This window comes from Meriones unguiculatus, chromosome X (genome assembly GCF_030254825.1).
Source record: "Meriones unguiculatus strain TT.TT164.6M chromosome X, Bangor_MerUng_6.1, whole genome shotgun sequence".
NCBI lineage: Eukaryota > Metazoa > Chordata > Mammalia > Rodentia > Muridae > Meriones > Meriones unguiculatus.
Window position 1 is genome coordinate 82,501,305 of NC_083369.1, and position 23,140 is coordinate 82,524,444.

Genomic DNA, 23,140 nt, shown 5'->3' on the forward strand with positions numbered 1-23,140 from the left:
TTCTTTATAAAAGGTATTAACATTTTTGTACTCTCAAGAAAATACTTAGAACAGAGGAAGAAAACCTAAAGATGGTTGCTTTAATCATCATTGAATTGTACTTTCAAAAGTAGAAATGACTTCACTTTTCTCTATTAAGAGACTTCAAAAGGTTGAAAAGTCCTTTTAAATCTGGTGATACTGCTGCTACCAACAATGGAACAGGCAACTTTTATTAGATTGACAGTGGACACAACTAAGTAACCTTTGCCAGCACTTGGGAAATACTGAGATCCATATAACAGCCATGCATGAAGAGGAGGCCTCAAAATCAAGGATGGCAATACTTCCTGGCTCTTCAAGTCAGTGGTTAAATGTTCTTTCAAATAGGTGGTGTGGGCTGTGACCATTACTCCTCTCCCTCCATGTTTTGAAAAATATGTTTTAAATTATATTTTCATCGTTTAAAAGTTTTTAAAACTTAAATATAGCTTGTTTTCTTATTGAGATAGAATTACATCACTTTTCCTCTTCTCTTTTCTCCCTCCAGTCATTCCCAGCTTCCTTCCCTAGAACTCCTCTTATATTCCCTCCCACTCTCAAGCTGAAAAGCTCTTTATTATTTTGCACACTCATATTTATGCACACACATACATCCAAGTACAACTTTCTGCATCCATTTTTGTTATTTGTGTATATATGGTTTCAGGACTAACCACTTCTTATTGAACAAAAATTAGGGGAGAAATTCCTACATATTAACTAAGTACATCAATGAGGAAGAGTATACTTTATGCTTTTGTTGTCTATAACTTGTCTCTTCACATGATCTTATTCTTGGTTTTTCTTTATCCATTAAACAAATACAGATATTAGAAGAAACTTACCTTAATTCCAAAATGCTAATGGAGTTTCCTGAAGGAAATATTCTCCTTACGAAATTGAAGTCACCAACATACACACTACCATCAGGGCCAGAAACTAAGGCAACAGGAGCAAAGAGTTTGTTGTTATGGGCTGGACCATTGCAGTTAGTGCAGGCTACACTCCTTTGGTGTCCATTGCCCATTATTGTTGATATGACTAGAGGTTGCTGGGAAATGAATATATTTTCCCCATTTCCTTTATGAATGATTCCTAGACATAAGCAAAAATAAGAACACAAATTATTATTTTTTTGTATTTGGTAAAAGTATTTTCCAAATAAACATTTTGCCAAAAGTTAAGTTCTCTCTCAGAGTTCAAAATAGAAGGGAAGTTTGAACTTATGGGAGAATTTGAGACTAAATCACATCACCATTAATTTTGTTTAAATGCATACTGCAACAAATAGTAGTGTAATATTTTTTCTTCAGTTTGTCTTTCTGCGAAGTGGGGAAATGTAAAGTATCTCTTTAACACTTATTCCAAATGTTATAATAAAGTATTTGACAACTAACTTTTTTCAGAGCTGCCACATAATTTTTTATTATTTTTTGTATTAATTACAGTTTATTCATTTTGTATCTCAGCTCTAGCCCCCTTCCTCATTCCCTCCCAATCCTACCCTCCCTGTCTCATCTCCTCCCATCCCCCTCTCTAAGTCCCCTAACTTTTAATGATCTTCTATTGTCTTTGTGGATTCTGTCTGTGTGACTGTGACTAGTTTTTCATTTCTGGTTGGCTCTCTTGATGCCTGTACACATCTCCCTGACTCCAAGTTATCCTCATTATACAAGTAGTTCATAAAAAGAGACTCTCCATTCATTTTAATATTAACCTTAGTAAAACATAATCAGGGTGGTAATGTGCTTTTATGGAAAGTAAAGACATCCTACTTCTAATGTACACTTCAAAGCTGTACCAATGAGACTTGAAATTTCTAGTCTTTTGGATCATATCTCACTACATCATTGCAAAAACTAGAGATATTGACTTATGAAAAATTTTTTTTCAATCATTCTGTTACCCACAACTTTGACTTCCATCTCTGTCAGCTGAAACTTTCTTCTGTTTGGAGCCTTTACCCAGCATTCACTTTCTTTCACAGCTACCTCAAACTGAAAAAAGGTTGGAAGTGAACTCATTATATTTTCTTTATCTCCTACAAAGCTTCCCCCTTCCTCTCTCTTTTTAGACCATCCCATGAGTATTGTTTCTGTTACATAGTTACTTAAAGTGGAATCTGGTCATCACAGTGAATCTTCATTTCATGTCATTTTCTAAGCCTAACAAATTAAAAAATTCCTATCAAATGTACTGAAAATTTTCCCGTGTTCCTACTATACTTCCTTAGCCTGGTTATCCTGCTCTCCAGGCATAGTCATCTCCAAACCATTGTCCATACTCTTGCCACAGAGATTATTAACACCTTATAATATGTACATATCCACTGTAGAATAAAGTTTGTCTTCACTACTGATAAGGCATGCAAATTACTTGTTGGTTTGGCCTTCATGTATTTATTGTTTTTCTTTCTCATTACACTTTTGGTTGTATTCCAATATCTGGTCATAGCCAAAGATTTATAGTTTCTTTCACGCTCTTCCACTCTGCTATGATTTTGTATGTGTTATTGCCCCTATCTCAAATGCTGTCTTCATTTTTTCTGAAGGAACTACAGAACTCAGTTCATATCTTCCCTAATACTCCACCCAGGTAGAATTAGTCACTCTCTTCTGTGTGTGCCCATACTGTGTTTTCCATAGCTCTATTGCAACACTCGCCACATTGTATGATACAGTTTTCTTCACTTCTCTGTCTTCTCCATTGTACCATGAATGAACTCCTTGAAGGCACACCTTCTGTCTTATTATTTTCTAAATTTTTAGTGCCAGTCCCTATGGCCAAGTCTTTATAAGTGTTCAGTAACTGCTGAAAATAGGCTTTAGGTCTCTTGTAGTTTCCCTTTCCCATTTTCAATGATTTTGCAAACCTGCTGTGCCTGGGCAGAACATCCAAGGAACAAATACTGCTGTGCTAAATAGCACAAATCAGTGCAGAATGAGCCAGGGCAGGTAAAACATCCATGTTGTGAGAAGGCATGCAATGTGTCAGACTGAAGTAACTGACAGCAAATGAATAAGTGGATATGGTTATACTGTATGCCCTTATTTTTTCTTCCCTTGTTCCATCATATATATCTCCTCACACTATATGTTATTATCCCTAAATGCTCTTAAAAGGTCTTTCTCAGTTTTCTTCCAACTTTCAGCTCTACAAAAGAAGCTATTGATCATTCTGATATAGGAACATTGCTGGTAAAACTAAATAAGAACATAAAGTATGCATGCCAAGGCACCAATATATACTTATAAAGGGCCTTCTAAGAACTAGAAATTCCATCCATCATATGGTCTTTGGATTTCAAATTTAAATATGTGTATCTTCCATTTTAGGTGGTTCCAGTTAGCTTTCAACACATTATTTGGAAGAGTAGCTATAAGTTTGCATTCCAACAAATTGATCTCTTATTACAAAATTGAGACAACTTTAGGGTCACACTTACTTAATATAATGCTAATAACTTTACTAACAAGTAAGGACATTTGTGATGATTTAGATTAGTTAATTCAATATGATTAATTGGGATGAATTTCATTTCCCTCCAAAACAATTTAATTGTAGTGGGATCAATACTGTAATTTTAATGAAATGGGAAGAAGTGAAAAAAAAAAAAAAACAACCTGGAATGACAGTTGCACAACATTGAAAATAATCAGCTGGTGATTGTTAACTGGATATCAGACCAAGGGGAGCTTGATACATTCTTTAGTAATTGAGGAAACCACTGTTTATCATGTCAGTACTTTCAGAAATTCACCATGGGGTGTACTATTCAAAAATCTTTCCAGTTATTGGCTTGGACATACCAGATTTGCTATTAACATCTATTTTCACAAGAAGATCTCCATTTTTATATCACTATAACGGTATAGTTAAGAACTGCCCTCAAAATGACATGTTATTACCAGGCTCCTGGCAATTTAAAAACTAAACATGGCTATTCTAACCCATTCTCCTAAGCCTGCAATTCCACAACTCCCTCTTTTCGATTAGAAAGCCCAGTACTCCATCAAAAAAGAAGAATGATTAAAGGAAATAAAACATAAGGCAATGTACTTTCTGATTACATCTCTACAATTGATGTCTTGCTTTCATGCAAGGTACTAAAGTGCCCATATACTGAAATTACCATTTCTGTTTAAAGCTGAAGCAATCAAGACAAAAATGGGTAAACCCCTTTTGTATTGCACTGGAAAAATATATCATTCTGAAGAGTGTTTTTGTTGTTTCAAGAATCTGTTTAACCTTCCATATCATACCATCTAGTAACAATGATTTAACACCAGTTCTTTAAAACGTTGTCCTGAAAATATTTTGTTTATGCTTTTGGAAATTTTGAGCAATTACTACTGCTGCTTCTTTCCCAGTTTATTCTGCCACACATGCTCATTTTGAGATGGGACAACACACATTATTTATATGAATGCCAAATTCTTCTTAAGGAATGGGTGTCTTGTTTATAGTCAACAATAAAATCTCACTGAACGAGATATCTTTTTTCCCTCAGTTTCCTTTTCTCTGTCACAAAGAGAGCCTAGTTTGTACTGTAATAAGGTAAGCCCATTTGAAAGACACTGTGTTCCTAACTTTCTGCTACCTTGCTCAAAAGCTCTTCTGAAGCTTATAAACAAATTTAAAATAAAATTCCCCTTGGAAACCAGTGGGTGGTACTTTATGATGATTTCAAAGGAGAAACAATTTTTCAGACTTATGATCAACAAGGGGCACAATACATATTTCTCTTACTACTTAACTGAGGTGGTATAAACACAAACTGGAAGAAATGCCAGTGTGATCAATGGCAGTTTACTTCTCCTAGTAAAACCATTTGTTGACAAACTATTTGCCTATTTGGGAGGCTAAGGAAATTTGCTACTTCTGATAGATAACAATGTACAATTAGTATCCTGGATTGTTCTAATTTTTTTTTTTTTAATAATTAACTCCTAGAAAGCACTAGGCAATGTTAGAAAATATGTTAATCTCTGTAATGAATAATAATTTTAAAGAGTTAATAAGAATGAATATGTACTCTACAATCATTTGAAGGTAGCAATGCTGAAAACCATGCATTTGCAGTGTTTTATTACAATGAAAGTAGAAACTGTCTATGTATATCAGGTTGAATATTTAGAAACATTTCTCCACAAGCAATGGTTAATTGTCAGGGAAATGTAATTGTGTTACCTGAAATGACACATGGTCTGAATACAGTTCCTATTGGAAAGTACCCACTGCATAATGATTTGGGAGCCAGAGAAAAACTGAGAATAGAATGGCAGCAGACATCCAATCTAATTATAGGTGTCTTTTTAACCACTGAGAAGAAATTGGAGGAAGATAGATTCTTATTTCTAATCTACTTTTGGTCTCAAATCAAAAAGGCTCAGTACCTAAAGAGTTAGACTTTTTATGATAGAAGTGGAGTGGGGAAATTTGGAAAGACATTGTTCCTGCTTTAGTCAGTCAGAAAAGACCATCTGACCTGAGGGGGAAGAGCATTGCTTTATAAATAGTTGTTTCCATGTTCCCAACCTCGATCCCTTGCATTTTTCATTCTTGCTTCTAAAGCTGCCTTTGTGGATGGGATTTTGACTTCAGAAACACCTTAAGACAAGCATTTGTATGCAAGGTCAAGCTGAAAGGCACTTTCAGAGCTGGCTTCAGATCTATTTACTGACAAGTGGGACCAGTTCTTGGTGAGAAATACAATGCCTCTATAAATGAGATGGTAAATGTACAAATGTCCCTTGGTGGGTGGTGAGAAATTATCCAAAATAGTAAAGTTTCCTTATTATAATAAGATGATCAGAAATGTAGAAACAGAAAGCAGGTTTAGTGAGACTTCTGGTAATGCAAGATATATTTTTGTTGTGATAAAATATTCTGTATGTGGGTTTTGGTGATCACAGCACAAGTACAAATTTACTAAGAATCATTTAAGTGTGTGCACTTAAAACAGCTAAGATTTATGGTATATGAATTATATTTCAATAAAGCAGTTCAAAATTCTCAGAAGTAACTTCATACCTAATTACCTCAAAAATAATTATGCTTGAATTAGGAATGTAAGGAGTATGAGGTTCCCAAAACCAGCTTTCTGAAAAGCTCACCTCTGTTTCAAAGTCTATGTGAAGCCAATGATGACTTGGAAAGGGGCACGGTGGAGATGAGGGAGGGATGGAGGGAATGAGGGATTGGGACATGGCTGGGATACAGAGTTAATAAAATGTAACTGATAAGAAAAAAAATAAAATTAAATTAAAAAAAAGAATATACAGACTGGGAACACACAGCTGGGAGCTGGTTCCATTGAGGTCATTTTCCACTTTATATTTAATACCAAGGACAGGCGTTTGAAAGAGACAATCCATATATGCCAATAAAAGTGGGTGGAAAAGACACGACTGCTTAAAATGTCAAACTCTTTCAAAACAAAACAAAAAACCCTAATAATTTAATAAGTGGCATCTGCCCTTTTGTTTTGTACTCTGAAAACTGTGGCTCTCCATTCAACAACTGAAAAAGAGCTGACATTTCATGTCTGTGCTTGAGGCTTTTCTGTAAAAAAAAAAAATTAAAGGGAACTTAGCATCTTTCTTCAAGGGGAAGGGGAAGGTACATTGGTGACATACAACAATGGATTTGTTTACCTATGTCTCATACTGGGACTAGGATAGGTTTTGCCATTGTATTGGTAGAATAACTCTGGTTATCTTTGTTCATCAAAATTTCTGTGTGGCTGTTTTTCACTACGTGTATAATTGCAATAAGATAATAAGCAGAATTATAAAAAGGAGCTGTTGGCCTCATAAAATAACTCTGATTTATTCCATAAAGGTAAGGTGAATGGTTGAACTAAAGACATATTCATTTTTGTCTTCTGGATATACAAACTGAAGTGTATGTACTAGTCCTAGTTCCTTTAGAAACTGCCTCTTTAAAAAAAAACAATATAGCTTTTTAAAATTTATTTTATTATTTTTTTTTTCAATGCAGTTTATTCAGGAACATTGAACAATCCTCGGACCCCGGGGAAAGCCAGCCCACAGCTTAAATAGCCTCTGGGTAGCCAACCCAGGCGTGCCACGGGGGCAATGCAGATAGGTCCACATACATGGAAGCAAGCCAGATCCTCAGCCTTAGCCAAATGTGGAATTGTTAATGACAGAGAGCACTCACCATCAGGAAGGTGGAAGGCGGAAACCAGCTCCATCTTTAAGGCATAGCATTCCACAGCTCTCTACAGTTCCCCCTTTTTGTTTTAGACGCATCAGGCAAGAGTAGAGGTCTGATCTCTGATATTAGAAATAAATTGGGACTTTGTACAGATGTTCATTTAGGTGTCATCCACCCAAAGAGCATCAGACCCGTCCGATACCTTTTTCTCAGAGGCGGGACCTGGGGCATCAACCCGCATGCAATCAGACATGCTCTCCTCTGGGTCGAAAGCGGCTGACCCTGAGTGCAGTGCTTAGCCTCACATCCTGAGCGTATCATTTTAGCTTTTTATGGTATCCAACCATGCTTGGGGAGACTGTCCTGCTTCAATGGCTGTAAAGGCCTGAATGATCATGGCTGCATCACACTGTTGTGAGACTCTAATCTTGCATATATACCACAGGCAAACCAAGGAAACCAACACCAGAAGGCCTGCTAACACTCCCATGCCCGCCCATTCCTTCAGATGATTCATATTAATTACAGTTTATTTGCTTTGTATACCAGCTGTAGTCCCCTCCTTCATCCCCTCCCAATCCCACCCTTTCTCCCTCTTCTCCTTCTATGTGTCTCCCTCAGTCCACTGATAGGGGAGAAGTTCCTCCCTTTTCATCTGACCCTAGCTTATCAGTTCTCATCAGGACTGGCTGTATTGTCTTCCTCTGTGGCCTGGTAAGGCTGTTCCTCCCTCAGGGGGAGGTGATCAAAGAGGTGTAATGGTTAGCACTCTGGACTCTGAATCCAGCAATATAATTTTTTGTGGTTAAAAAGTTAGAAGTAGATGATGTTTGTAGGAAATCTAGACAAAAATCCTTAAGGACCTGTTTCAAAGTGGGATGCAAGATCAAGTGGAGAAATGTGAATGATGCTGTCATGACCAGAGTAGGAAAATCAGTGTGTACTCAGGACATACGTGTGATCCTTTCTCATGAATGATTTTCTTATTTACTCAAGGCTACAATTACAAACTAAGATGAAGTGATAACAGATGGGGTGTTCTGAGTCTGAAACAGTAAAACAAATTGAACACCAACTTACAGTACCCACAAGAAAATGTATCAACTTGGATATCTCTAAGTGGCATTATTTTAGCTGATTTTTTCTCTTACACTTGACCAAATTTTCAACAGCAAATGTGTGCTTAAGCAGTATTATAAAACCAGCATTAGTACAAGTTATAAAAGTAGCTCACCACTTTGAGGATTAAAAACATGATGCTTATTCAAGGACCAGCCTCCTAGGTTAGATGCATCCATTTCAAATCCCTGCAAAATGACTGTCCTTTTTTCCCAAAGAATAAATTCAGGGCACATCTCATATTCATATCCCACAGACACTGCAAGAGAAGAGTTAATAGCATATTAGAAAATAGTAAAATATTTACTTTATGTTCATACTTATTGATAATACTGTGATTATTGTATTTGCTATTGAATTCTGATTTGGGGTGAACTTTAATAGCAATGCCTTCCACCTGACATAGTATGGAACTGAGCTTAGAATGACTTAGTTATTTTAAAATGACCAATCAGTGAAGACTGAGTACATATGTAGAGCATTAAGTGAATGGATGCTGTCATAGATAGGTACCATATGTATATTAACATTCAACTTCATTCTGGGGCTTCTGATTATATTCTTTCCTGCCTGTAAACTTGAAGACAGTACCTCTCTAAGAATTAAAATCCCACAGCATAATTTCTCTTAGTGCTTTTATAGAAGAAGTATAGGAGAAGTCTCGTTCCTCAATTCCATAGAGTGCAAAATGCATTCAGGAAATGGACTTTGGAGTACCAACCCACTTATGCAACACTTGAATACATATGAAACTAATAAAATTGATTTAGCTAGTCATATATTTTCTGTACTAACAACCTTTACTGAGAGACCAAAATTTGCTTAGTATGCTGCAACTGTAAAGACTTCGTACATATTATGCTTTCATTTCTGCATATAGAATACCAATGCGATATTAACCAAACATTTGGCTTCAACTCCTATGAAGCACAGATGTTGTGCATTAAACATGGAACCTTAGTATGCCTCTAAAATGGGAAGTACAGAATGTGGTATCTTGGACATCTTCACCCTACTGCAATATATATAGCCCAAGCATCCCAAGTCATAGCCATTTTCTCAGTTGGTGAACCTTTTAGAACCCCAGATTTCTGCCTTATGAATTCCAAAATGCTTTCTAGCTTCAAAATGTTTGAAGCTGAAGAGAACTGGCTCATTACAGGGCACATCCCAAAGGTGCTTTTGCCTCCCTGGCAGCTTAAAACAGACCCAGTTGGTCAGTCTTCTAATAGCATTTTCTAGTACCAGCATGTACCAGATCTTTAGATGTCTTTGTAGAGATCAGATTCTCCTTTGCTGTTTGGTTATGAAAACTGGTAAAGAAAACAGGTGTTTAAACAATGGCAGCAATCAAAACAATTCTTAGATTTCACCTTACACCCATCAGAATGGCTAAGATCAAAAACTCAAGTTATAATCCATGCTGGAGAGGATGTGGAGAAAGGGGAACCCTCCTGCATTGCTGGTGGAATGTAAACTTGTACAACCACTTTGGAAATCAAAATGGCACTTTCTCAGAAGATTAGAAATAGTGCTACCTCAAGATCCAGCTATACCACTCCTAGGCATATATCCAAATTATGCTCAACTATACAATAAGGACATTTGCTCAGCCATGTTCGTAGCAGGTCAATTTGTAATAGCCAGAAGCTGGAAACAACCTAGATGTCCCTCAATGTAGGAATGGATACAGAAATTGTGGTTCATTTGCACAATGGAATGTTACTCAGCTATTAAAAACAAGGAAATCATGAAATTTGCAGGCAAATGGTGGGAACTAGAAAAGATCATCTTGAGTGAGGTAATACAGAAACAGAAAGACACACATGATATATACTCAGTTGTTAAGTGGATATTAGACATATAATATAGGATTAAACACTCTAAAATCTATAGTCCTAAAGAAAAAAAACAAGGAAGACCTTAGGGAAGATGCTCAATCCTCATTCAGAAGGACAAATGAATAGACATTGGAAGCAGGAAAAGACAGGGAATAGGACAGGAGCCTACCACAGAGATCCCCCGAAAGACTACTGATAGAGGTATCAAAGCAGAGGCTGAGAATCATAGACAAATTTTGGGCAGAGGGCATGGAATTTTATGAAACAAGGGCGAGATAGAAAGACCTGTAGGGGACAGAAGCTCCAAAAGGAGACAAACAGCCAAAAAACTGAGCCCTGGGAGCTCTGCAGAGACTGATACTCCTACCAAGGACAATGCATGGAGAGGACCTAAAACTCCTGCTCAGATGTAGCCCATAGACTCAGTCTCCAAGTGGGGTTCCTACTAAGGGGAGCAGGGGCTTTCTCTGACATGAGCTCTCTGATCACCTCCCCCTAGGAGGTACAGCCTTGCCAGGATACAGAGGAAGACAATGAAACCAATCCTGCTGAGACATAATAGGATAGGATCAAATAGAAAGGGAGGAAGACCTCTGCTATCAGTGGACTTGAGGAAGGGAATAGGGGAAGAAGAGGGAGGGAGGGTGGGACTGTAAGGGGAAGAGGCAGGGGGCTATAGCTGGGATACAAATTGGATAAATTTTAATAAATGATACTAATAAAAATAATGTTAAAAAACTGGCAGCATAGTGGATACAAAATTAAAGTAAACTAGCTTTGGTTACTAGCATTATTATCTTGTCAGGAAAATAATTAAAGTGTTTACTTGTATATGCTGTGTATATGAGTCCATATGCAGATATGTCAAAAATCCTTAATATTATGATAATACCAATCTCTAATTTTATAAAATCATGGCCAATCTGAAGATGCAATGTACATTTCCTTTGGTTTCTTAGTCCAACAATGCTTATCAATAGAGAATCATAGTAGTTCTCACTGGGTGTGGCTTATTATTTGAAGGACTCAACAGTTGAAATTAAGTGTGCTGTCATTGTTTTGAAACTCTTAATACTTTTTAGGGAAGGGAATATGCATTTTAACTTTTGTTTCACTGGGCCTCACACATTAATAACCAATTCTGATGTCACTGCAGTCCTATAGACCATCAGCTGGTTAAGACTTGTGGGAACTCTTCTCTTTTGTTTTTGTTTTGGTTTTTTTAGTGTGTATACATGTTTGTGCATGTTTGCATATGTGCCGAGTCCAGAGGTTTACATCCAGTGTGTCTTTATCAGTTGTTCTCTACCTTATTTTTAAATTAAAAATTTTACACCATTCATTCGTTAGTTCATTCATTCATGTGTACATGTGCCTGTTCCAAAAATGCATGTTGGCTTTAAGGACAACATGTGGGAATCATCTCTCCCTTTCTCCTAAGTGGTTTGCAGTGATCTAACTCAGGCCATCAGGCCTGGCTAGAAGTAGCATTACCAACTGAGCTCTATTGTGGGCCACACCCTTAGTTTTGATGGTGAGAGTGTTTTCTCTTTGAACAAAAGTTCATCAGTTCGGCTAGAATGGCTGACTAGATAACCCTGGGATCCTACTTTTTATGCCCTCTCAGCTCTTCTATTACAAATGCCTGCCATCACACCTGGCTTTTCCATGCTTTTATGAATTGAATTTAGGCCCCTACTCACAAACAACAGGCTCTTTATTTACTGAGTCACCACCCTATTTCCTCAAAGTCATTTTTAATTTTTTATTTTAATTATTATTATTTATTAGAATTTATTCACTTTGTATCCCTGTTGTGGCCACCCTCCCTCCATCTTCTCCCCCTTTGCCCCTCCCCCTCCCCTTCTATTTGAACCTAGCTTATCAGATCTCATCAGGACTGGCTGCATTGTTTTCCTCTGTGGTTTGGTAAGGCTGCTCCCCCCTCAGAAGGAGGTGATCAAAGAGCCAGCCACTGAATTCATGTCAGGAACTGTCCCTGTTCCCCTACTAGAGAACCCTCTTGGATACTGAGCTGCCATGGGCTGCATATGAGCCAGGGTTTTAGGTCTTGTCCATGCATGTTCCTTGGTTGGAGTAACAGTCTCTTCAGGACACCCAGGGCTCAATTTTATTTTTTGGCTCTGTTTGTCTCCTTTTGGAGCTCCTGCTCCCTACTGGTCTTTCTATCTTCCCCTTATTTCATCAGATTCCCTGCACTCTGTCCAGAGTTTGACTATGAGTCTCAGCCTCTGCTTTGATACCTTGATCAGCAGTTTTTCAGAGGCCCTCTGTGGTAGGCTCCTGTCATGTTCCTTGTCTTCTTCTGCTTCCAATGTCTATTCGTTTGTCTTTATGAATGAAGACTGAACATCTCTAGGGTTTTCCTTATTGTTTAACTTCTTTAGGAGTATAGATTTTAGTGTGTTTATCCTGTATTATATGGCTAATATCCACTTATGACCGAGTATATACCATGTGTGTCTCTTTGCTTCTAGGTTACCTCACTCAAGATGATCTTTTTTAGTTGCCACCATTTGACTGCCACAGAGGAAGACAATGCAGTGAGTCCTGATGAGACCTGATAGGCTAGGATCAAATAGAAAGAGAGCAGGACCTCCCTTATCAGTGGACTAAGGGAGGGACATAGGGGGAGAAGAGCAAGGAGGGTGGGATTGGGTGGAGATGAGGGAGCGGCCACAGCAGAAATTCAAATTGAATAAATTGTAATAAATAATAATAATAACAATAATAATAATAATAAAAGTGAACAGGAAAAAGAAACTAGATACAACAACAAAATAGTCTATCCTTCCATGTTTCATGATGCGGTGTCTGTTTCACACCACTATTCTTGTGCTTTGGAGTCATTAAATAAATTAATAATTAATTGAACACAAGTGCTCCAATAGCATGGCAGTTGATTTGGTAACAGATTTTACTATGTGACACTAATAGGCCATTAGTATATATAGTATAGATGCTAGAAAAGAAGATGATTATTTTCTTAAAAAACTATCGCTCTTTATGCGTGTGTGTGCATGTGTGCCATACTGAACACATGGAGGTCAGAAGGCAACTTTGTGGAGTCAGCTCTATTCTTTTATTTGTACATGGGTTCTCAGCATGGAACTCAGGTCATCAGACTTACATGTAAAACAGTTTACTAGCTCAGCCATCTCACTGGCCTGAAATTATTCTTGTTTCTGCAAGACTGAATGTTGAGAGATATCATTATGCTGCTTTGCTCAGAATGGCATGCAGTCTAAAACTGCATGGATATTTATTTCTACAAATTTTCATTTAATATTTTCAGACTTCAGTTACTTGGGTAACAGAAACCAAGAAAAGTGAAACTGCAGATAAGAGGAGAGGGACTGCTTTATAAAATCACCTTGACTAACAATGGTCTTGTGTTTGCAAACTGAAAATATTTGGAGTAAAAATGCATTTAATACACTTAATCTCCTGTACATCAGAATTTAGCACCACTGTATAATACCAATTATTTACTCTTGCAACTGAGTGACTTATTGGGATCCACAGCTATGTGCAACACCAGAGAATGTGGTACTATGTATCACTAGCCAGGGAAAAGATCAAAATTCAAAATATGTCTCTTACTGAGCGCACATTGTTTTGATGCCACTGCACAATCATGAAATTGTAAGCTGACCTCTCATGAGTTGGTGGGAATTGTTTGCATAGAGAAAATATTTTAGGCAGAAAGAATAGCATGTGTTGAACACTTTGATACTTGGTACTTTTATGAAATTTAAAGAAGGTCAGGTTGACTGGAGTCACTTTCTCCACAGTGCATCAAAAATAAAGTACCTCAATCATTCTCAACCTCACCTAGTAAAAAGTAAAACAAAAGATGGTTATCCTTTAACATTCTTTAGATGCTTTTGTGTGAGTAGGAAATTTGAGAGACTGAACTTGGAAATGGGCTTGTAAAAGTATGCTTTATTAAGAAGGATGTAGTATTGTAAAGAGAAGAAATAGCCTTTTGCTCTCAAAAGCACCTAGTTTTAAAGAATAAATTATTTTTTTCACCCAATCTTAAAGGACTGTAGTATCTTGAAGTGAGTTTGTAGAAGGTAGTGGAAGGCAACAATAGTTATAAATGCTGATTTGATCAGTAAGTTGTATTTTTGATAAATCATGACATTTTTGTCTCTAGCCCCTATCTTTCAATGGCTTTCAAGCTTTTGTTTTTGAATATCACAAGAAATATTTATTCTCTTATAGCATCATATTTTGATACTTTAAAATTTTTATGATCAGTAAATTATATTCTATTATTTCAAAAATGGTGCTTGAGTCATGAAATGAGTTTTACAATCTTCCCATGAGTTTGACCAGACTGAAATGGACATGCTTATGAGAGTATTAGGTAACTTAAAAGCATTAAGAAGCCCGAGGATTTTTTACTTTAGAGATCCTATCTAATGTTAAAATGGACACAGTTTACATCCCGTACCAAACATTTTATATTTAAGTTTGTATACTGAATAACAGCTGAGAAGATGGCATAATGCAAGTTTTTTTTCAGATACACACTTAAAATTTATTAGTGGTGATTTTTCTGATTTTCTTTTATACTTTGCTTTTAAGTTGCAAGCATGTAATTGTTACTTTAAAAACTACACCCTAGGCACTATACCTATAAAGTTGACAGTCTAACACAGTGCTGTTCTCAGTTAACAATTATGAATTCATGCGGGGAAAGAAATGATGAGAGATGATTATCTCTGCCAGCTTTCCTGACAGAAAGCCACTGGGGCAGAGAATTGGGTGCTTGTTAAGGTGGGCTCTTTACTCATTGGGTCAAGAGTGACAGCAGGGAAAGACAAGCAGGCTGGAAGATCTGAGTTGGAATTTCTGCTCAGTATAAGCTTTCAGGCTCATTCTGAACTTCAGTTTCTTCCTCTGGATATTGGAGATCTTATTAATTGTGCCATGCCTACCAAGCAGGAATGCTATATGGATTAAAATGAAATAATGTATGTGAAAGTACCTTGCAAATTGTAAAGCACTCCCCATTTATTATTAAAATATTCAGTGGGTCCTGTTCTCATAGCTGCCCAGCTCGCTTAGGTTTTACTGAAGGAAAATTTATGAACACTAAAGTGTCATTATCAGGAATGTTTTGTGTGCACAAAGCAGCAATAGCTTAGGACCTATTACTATTAATGTTCCCTTGTTTCTCTCTAACACAATTTAGAAAGACTCCTATGCATTGTGAACCTTTAGGAAGTCTAGTTCTCACAGAAACACCACTCTTTCTTGTCAAACTACTGTACTAAATAATTATGCAATCATTGTTGCCAATAACCTTGAAGAAACATAGAATTGTTTATAGCAGTGCTACTGAAGGCGGATGGTTGATTTTCTGAACTTCCAGGATTCTAAACTGCTGCAATTTAATTTAATTAAAATGAAGACCAGGCAGAACACATTATTATACATTGATAATATATACAGACACAGGTGGACATAAGGAATTGTTTTGACAAAATTCACATAATGGATGCCCTGCACAAACCAATTTGTCAAATTAAAATTCCATATCTAGAATTTTAACAGCACTATGAACTTAACAATAGTAATTTTTTTTTTTTTGTAAGCCATAGAGTCGGGAAAGAAGCTAAGTAAAATAAGATGATTTCCAGACATTGTGTTTTATTTAGTGCCAGGGAATGAAGCACAAATGCTCACATGCAGTTTTCAGCAGGGCAGTCTTGTCTATGAATCAGACAAGAAAATCTTTAAGCTGGATGAACTAGTGATAGTGACGTCTGTAGTGAACATTAGGGCGAGTTTTACTCTCCATTAGATCAATAGTGTATAGTGTACTTGGATTAATAAATCCTATCAGTTGTCACCAATCTTTTTTTTTTTTTTTTAGTAAGGAGTCCACAAAACCCCTATTGCTAATTTCTTCACTCTTGTATTATCCCAGTTGCAAATCTGTTTCATTGCAGAAAATTATGGGCTAGCCTAGGATGTTAAACACTCCTCTCTCCAGTTTGGTTGTCTTCCAACACTTTATTCTTCTTTCATCACTTTCTGCTACTTAGATACAATGCCAATTTCCCACAGCTGAGCTACATGGGAAGCAAGATTGCCACATTTCAAACTAAGCGACATTTCAACTTACATTTTCTATCACTTCAAATTCAGCCTATTTAATTTTGGAATCTTCTTACTCCATCATCCTGAAATAGCTGGCCCAGAGACTGACAGTTAATTGGTATGAGAAGGAGCAAGAGTTAAGTCCTTTTTGTCCATAGTCATAATCAAAATCCTTGCTATAAATAGAATATTATGAATGATGGCTAAGGCTTATATCAGTTTCCCAGTGCAACTGTGAAAAAAATGTCATTTTTTCACACTAAAAGGATTCAAAGAAAATAAATTTGTCATCTTACAGTTGAAGTTTCAAGTCTCAATTGGGCCTCAATTAACAAAATCCAAGGTGCTAGCAGAACTGTGCTAACATCCATAGGCTCTATGGGTGGATCTCATATTTTTTGTCCAGCTTTTGGTTGCCACTCCTATTCTTTGTTTCGTGGTTCCCATGACCCTTCTTCAAAACCACCACTATATCTGTTTGTATAATTGTTACATAGCTATTTCTTCTTATAACTCTGACCTCTCCATCGACCCCCCTTTTCCACTTTCCAGGTCTTTCTGATAATGTGGCACCTAGACAAAGTAGGCCAAACTTTGCTCACATATTCAAAGCTAATCAGAAAATTAAAATTTATTTGTAATCTTAATTCTTTCTTAGAATGCAACATAACATAGTCAGTGGTGACAGTTGGACATTTTAGAGAAGGTTAGTTATTTTTCTGATACCAACTAGCTATACTGAAATTTCTGAATTTAAAAACACTCTCAGCAATGCCTCATACAACACCATTGTTACCATTTGATGGAAAGCCTTGTTTATTTCCACTCATATCTGTACACTAATCATAAAATACTGCCACATTCACAAGTATATGTTTGTGCAGAGCATGCCATAGATGTGAACATATCATCCCAATGATCACATGTTTAGTACCACTGCCTCCATGCATTTATCACTTGGACATTTTGTTGTGTTCTTCAGAGGTTCACAATCCTTACATAGAGTAGTTGATCCTCCACCTTCATTTTTATCACTTCATCAGATGCTTTACCATCATTAGAAAACTATCCTAGTCTCTATAGTGGGAGGAGACTTAATCTATCTCAGGAATGATTCCCCCACTATTGGTTGTCCAATGCAGAGTGGTAAGCCCTGAAACCATATACACACAAATAACAAAAGTGGACTTAGCAAATTGTATTTATTTGTACATATGTACACATATATGTATGTGTATGTATTGTTTGATGGTACAGCAGTAATTAAAGGAAATGAGGCTATAGATTTGAGAGTGGGTCACAGGTGAGAGATTTGAGAGAAAGCAGTTGGGAAGGGCTAGAGGGAGGAAAAAGAGGAATAGTAATCTAATTGTATTTTAATTCAAACATTAAAATTATTGTAAAGAAAAGAAAACACAAATAACAGGCTAGTATAAGTCGATAATCTAAGATATACATATATGTTAACATATATATTAAATCTATAACACCAACTAGGGTTTTTCTTTAATAAAGGCACATGGTTTTCTTTACTTATTTACTAACCTTTCTTCTAAACTAAATACGTTTAAACTGTGTTAAAATGTAGTGGACACTAAAAATAAACAATTACCTGTTTCTTTTCCCAAGCTAAAAAAAGGAAATGGAGATAAGGTGTATGTTGTAAATAAAGTCTTTTTATCCCACAGTTCTTTAAATCATGGCTAACCAGGGCATTCTGTGCAAGGCAAATAATCTATATTTCAGCTTAGGTACTATTTGTGCAATTATTTGGCCTTTTATTTGGGTGCTTTGCAAATTTTTTTCTCTACTCTAAAAATTTACCCTTAAATGTATAAGGAAACATTGTTTTGCTTCGTACTTTGGATATTTCTAAAGGATTTTTATTATTTTTTGCTTTTATTATTATCACTAGCCTTACAAAAGAATCAATAACATTTTTTTCATTTTTTTATTTAAAATTTTGAAATTATATTTACAACATTGCTCCCTTCTTTTTCCTCCTTCCAAAAACCTCCCATATGGCCTTTTAATTAATAGTTATAATGGTACACACACGTAAACAATAGGAATAGAGAAGCCAACATGAAAGTCCACATATTAATTTTGTTTTCTACGTGGTTTACATGTTTCTGTAATTATAAATAAATGTATTAGTGGTTACCTCAATGAGTATGATTAACTACAGCAAGGTGGAAGAGTGTAGAATATTTAGTTGTGGACATACTTAAAAAGAAGAGATGCAATTCATGTATAAAATGAGGTTGACAATGGTATGGTCACAGGCTAGAGTGATACTTCTGTCAGTAAAATGCTTACTGTGCAAGCATGAGGACCTGAGTTCAATCCTCTAACACCCCATAAAAGTCTGGTGCTATAATGAAAATGCAGAGATGGGAATATACTTCTGTTTCCTAGACAGATCAGTGAGTTCTAGGTGGAATGATAGACATTATCTCAAGAAAAAAAAAAAAAAAAAGGACAGGCAGTGTTAAGAAGACATTTAACATCAACTTCTGGACTCTACATGTGTTTGTACACATGTACACATACAAACAAATTGTGCTGTCACTGAAGAAAATAGTTTGGGGGTTTCTCAGTAATTTAAACATCATATTACCATACTGTCTCAAAATATCGGTATATATACAAAATAATTAAAATCAAGCATTAAAATAAAGACCTGTATACAAATGTTTATAGGAACACTACTCAAAACAATCAATGAAACAGTGCTAGTGTATTTGAGTGGATAAATGAGCACTATTGTAGTATATACATGTAAAAGAATATTATTCAGTCACAAAGTGGAAGTAGAGCTATATGTGATTACATAGAGGAACATTGGCAATGTTATGCCAATTGAAAGAAGCCAAACTCAAAAAATCACTCAGTGTATGGTGCTATTAATTTGAAGTATACAAATTAAGGAAATAGAGAAATATAAAAAGGAGATTAATAGATTCCAGCTCCAGGGGAGAGAGCAGTGTGAAGAATAACTGCTAATATGTGTGGAGTGGCTTTTGTGTGGTAATGACAAAAATGTTCTGGAGTTAGATTTGGGAATGGTTACATAACATTTTGAATTGTGCTAATTGCCTACTGTAAATGTAGGTAATGTTTTATGGCATGTAAATTATGTCCTGACAAAGCTGTTATTTTTTTTAAATTAGGTTCAGCTTCATGTATATAAATCTTGTGAAGAAATAATAGAAGTTACAGTAATTAGCACTTCATTGGGTGTTGGATAAATCTGTGCATGTTACAGCTTAAGAAAAAATAACCAGTGGCAACACCAACAACTAAACTAATAATTTTTCTCTGGAAAAAAAGAGAAGAATTTGATACATATCACCTAAGATATAATGCTTAGCTGTGTGGAATTGTATCATAGCAAACCTTCCCAAGGAAGGATATGAAAACAGCTCCCTTAGAGATTCAACTGTTAATTTGTCCTTAGATTTCTGGATATATGGTAATACTTTGCTCAAGATTATAGAAAATAAAAAGAAATGGAAAATCTGGATGATGTTTTTATTAAATATACTAAAGTAATAAGTTAATGGAGTTTAGCCATCCCAGACAGAAATGATAACAAAATGCCTATAAGTCAGAAGTCTGTAGTTTTTAATAAATGACAGTCTAAGTGTTAAATAATAACAATAAAAAAGGCCCACAGAACGTCACATCAAAAGACACAGTTAGAAAACAACATTCAGCTATGGAGACAGTTACAAGTTAGATATTGTGTCATGCCTCTGGTACGCTGCTATCATGCAACTAAAATATATTTAAGCAAAACTATATCACAGTGGAATTCTAAGCAGGTCCAAAGTGGGTATTTACATTAAAAATAAAATCTTATATTCCTTAACTGGAAAAAAACAATAAATATTCCAAATTCAAACTATTACACATTTAGTATTTTCTGTTTTGTAAGCATAATACTGCTATTTAAATAGAAATAGTTCAACATACCCAAAGCTTCTGCCAGGCCCCAAACCTTCTGTCCATAGATGTCTGTCTTGTTCCAAGCATATGTGTAGACAAGATTAATTGCAGCAGGAAACCACTTCTGTGTGAGTCGCCCTTCCACAGCTACTGTGAGGTGTACTTTAATCATGCCCATGGGAATTGTTGAATGTGTCAAAATGATCCGTAGCAAACTTTTATACCCGCGTGTTCGGCTGCTTAGGTAACTCAGTCTCACAAAGCTGGATGGAATGGGGATTTCCTCTTGTACAACCTAAAATTGAAACACACACACACACACACACACACACACACACACACACACACCCCAAAACAAAACAACAAAAATTAGCACTCCAGTGGTCACAGGTAGAGGAAGCTAAAACATGCTTTGTTGTCTGAGAAAAAGACCGAAGGAAAGTGAATACTGGGATCTACTGATATCAAGCCACGTGCTCCCAGATTTTTATGAGTCTGGCTGATAGAAGGATTTGAATTTTCTATCAAATCTGACTGAGAACGACAAATACATTCAACACTACAGATTGCTCTCATCATCTGCTGCCAGGAATGACTGTAAATAACATTTTTTTTTTCTTTCAACAGTGTTCCAAAAATTGCTTAGCAAGAGTTGGGAAAGATCACACTGCTGAATGTCAAGCATTTCAGTGCTCTAGGCTCTATTAAGAGGTCTTTCTTACAAATACATTAACAAACCCTTGTTTGGTGTGATGTCACACGTTTCAAAACCATTGCTTATTTAGGCTAGGCTTTCTAAGAGGAAGGATTACAGAAGCAGATACTCTGATATTTACAAGCATAAAGTGATATTTAATAACAAAGATTGTAATATCCCTGGAATTAATCTTTACTAAAGTCAAGTTTGTTTACTTTGAAGCTCAGAAATGGTCTGGAGGTCAAAAATTTAATCATAATTTTGTCACATTTTTCTTTGTGATTAGATGTACAAATGGCTGGTTTTAAGTTTCTCCGACTTGGTACCAATGACTGAAGGAAAAATAATTCCCACTAATTCCTCTGGAAATCTTGAAGTAAACATTGGTTTCAGAGTGAAAATGCCATTTGGCTTTGTTAATTAATTGCTATTACTTATTTGTTTATTACTACAGATGGAGCTAAATGTCAAAAACTGGTAACTAAAACTGATCTTGTGTTCTATTAATTTCATTTTTCAAAACAAATAGCTGAAGAGGCCATTTTATTCAGTGTATTTAATATGGCATGGAATGTGTAAATATTTTCATGCCCTGTTTTAATATCACCTTTCCCTCCTTTATCTTCTTCATACTTGCATGCAAAGTGTCCACAATACTGACTGTTAAACACAAAGAATCATATACATCCAGATTTGGGGTATTTTTGCTATTTCCGAAGACCTAATCTCTTTTGTATACCCTTTAAGAAGGAGAACAAGGAACCAAAATATTGGGCCCTGGGGACCCAACAGAGACTGATACCCCAACCAAGAACCATGCAAGGAGAAGACCTAACCGCCCCCCCCCCCACTCAGATGTAGCCCATAGACTCAGTCTCCATGTGGGTTACTTAGTAAGGGGAATAGGGGCTGTCTCTGGCTTGAACTCAGAGGCAGGCTCTCTGACCTCCCCCAACCCCCTGTGGGGTACAGCCTTGCCAGGCCATAGAGGAAGACAATACAGCCAGTCCTGATAAGACCTGACAGTCTAGGGTCAGATTGAAGGGGAGGAGATTCTCCTCTATAAGTGGACTAGGGAGGGGCATGTGGGGGGAAAGGAGGGAGGGTGGGATAGGGAGGAGACCAGGGAGGGGCCCACTGCAGGGTTACAAAGTGAATACGTTGTAATAAATAATAATTAAAATAAAAAATTTAAAAGAAAGATTTGTTTTATTTTTAATGATGTGTCTGCGTATGTCTGTATGAGTATGTGCATATGAGTGCAGGTGCACATGGAGGCTAGAAGAGGACATCTTATCAATGAACTTGGAGTTATATGCAGTTGTAAGCTACAAAATATGGGAGCTGGGATCAAACTTGGATCCTCAGGAAGAATATCAAGTGTACTTAACTGTTGAGTCACTCCAGCCCCTCTTCTATATTCTTTGTCTAGTATTTTCTCCTCTACACTGTATGTTTTATATTAAAATTGTCTGCTGGCTACTTTTTCAGATCCTAACTGTAGTCAATAAGAACATATTTGTTACCTTAGTATTTAATATCTGTAATAAAATAAATAATCCTAAGATTTAAAACTTTTAGGTTAAACAAAAACTTATACTTTCTAGTATTGTCTAGTAACATATACTTTCTAGTGCAAGACTTAGTGTACTGATGATATATATCATTACTTTTATATTTTTCTTATTTCATAAGGAAAAGTATTAGAACAGCCAAGACAGCTAACACTTTGGATTGTTCTTTCCAGATAGGGTTATTTTTTTCTGTGAGGTGTTCTTCAGTGGGGAGTACTTTGGGGGTTATTGTGATGGAGGTAAAGTTAATTTAGTCTTGGAGTGTCCATCAGATTTTTATTAGATGTACACTTCTTCTTCTTTTTTTTGCATCTGTAAGCTTTATAAGTCTATTTATGTGGCACCTACTTTTACATATTATTTAAATGCTTCTATATTGTTGTCTATGAATGGTATTATGGCTGTCAGAGTGGCTTAGTAATGTTCAATAAAGAGTAATTTTCATGAATGCTAAACTGTTAAGATTCTCCCTATAAAGTTCAAATACTTAAAAATAATATTGTGTAAAGCACCCCCTTTCCAGAACTGAAAACTACATTTATTAAATACAGCTAAACAAGAATAACTTTCATGAAGAGCTGCAACAGTAAATACTACCTGCACAATGGAAGACAGAG

General features: G+C 36.2%; 1 protein-coding gene across 1 annotated transcript in view; it reads right to left on the reverse strand.

Moving 5' to 3' along the window:
- The window catches only part of Tenm1 (teneurin transmembrane protein 1), a 1,125,448-nt gene that overhangs the window by 126,178 nt on the left and 976,130 nt on the right, over positions 1 to 23,140 (reverse strand). The window contains exons 19-21 of the mRNA XM_060375702.1: positions 20,280 to 20,547; positions 8,438 to 8,581; positions 867 to 1,116 (exon numbers count right to left, since the gene is read on the reverse strand). Coding sequence (XP_060231685.1) covers positions 867 to 1,116; positions 8,438 to 8,581; positions 20,280 to 20,547 — 662 coding nt within the window. The remainder of the gene's footprint in view (positions 1 to 866; positions 1,117 to 8,437; positions 8,582 to 20,279; positions 20,548 to 23,140) is intronic.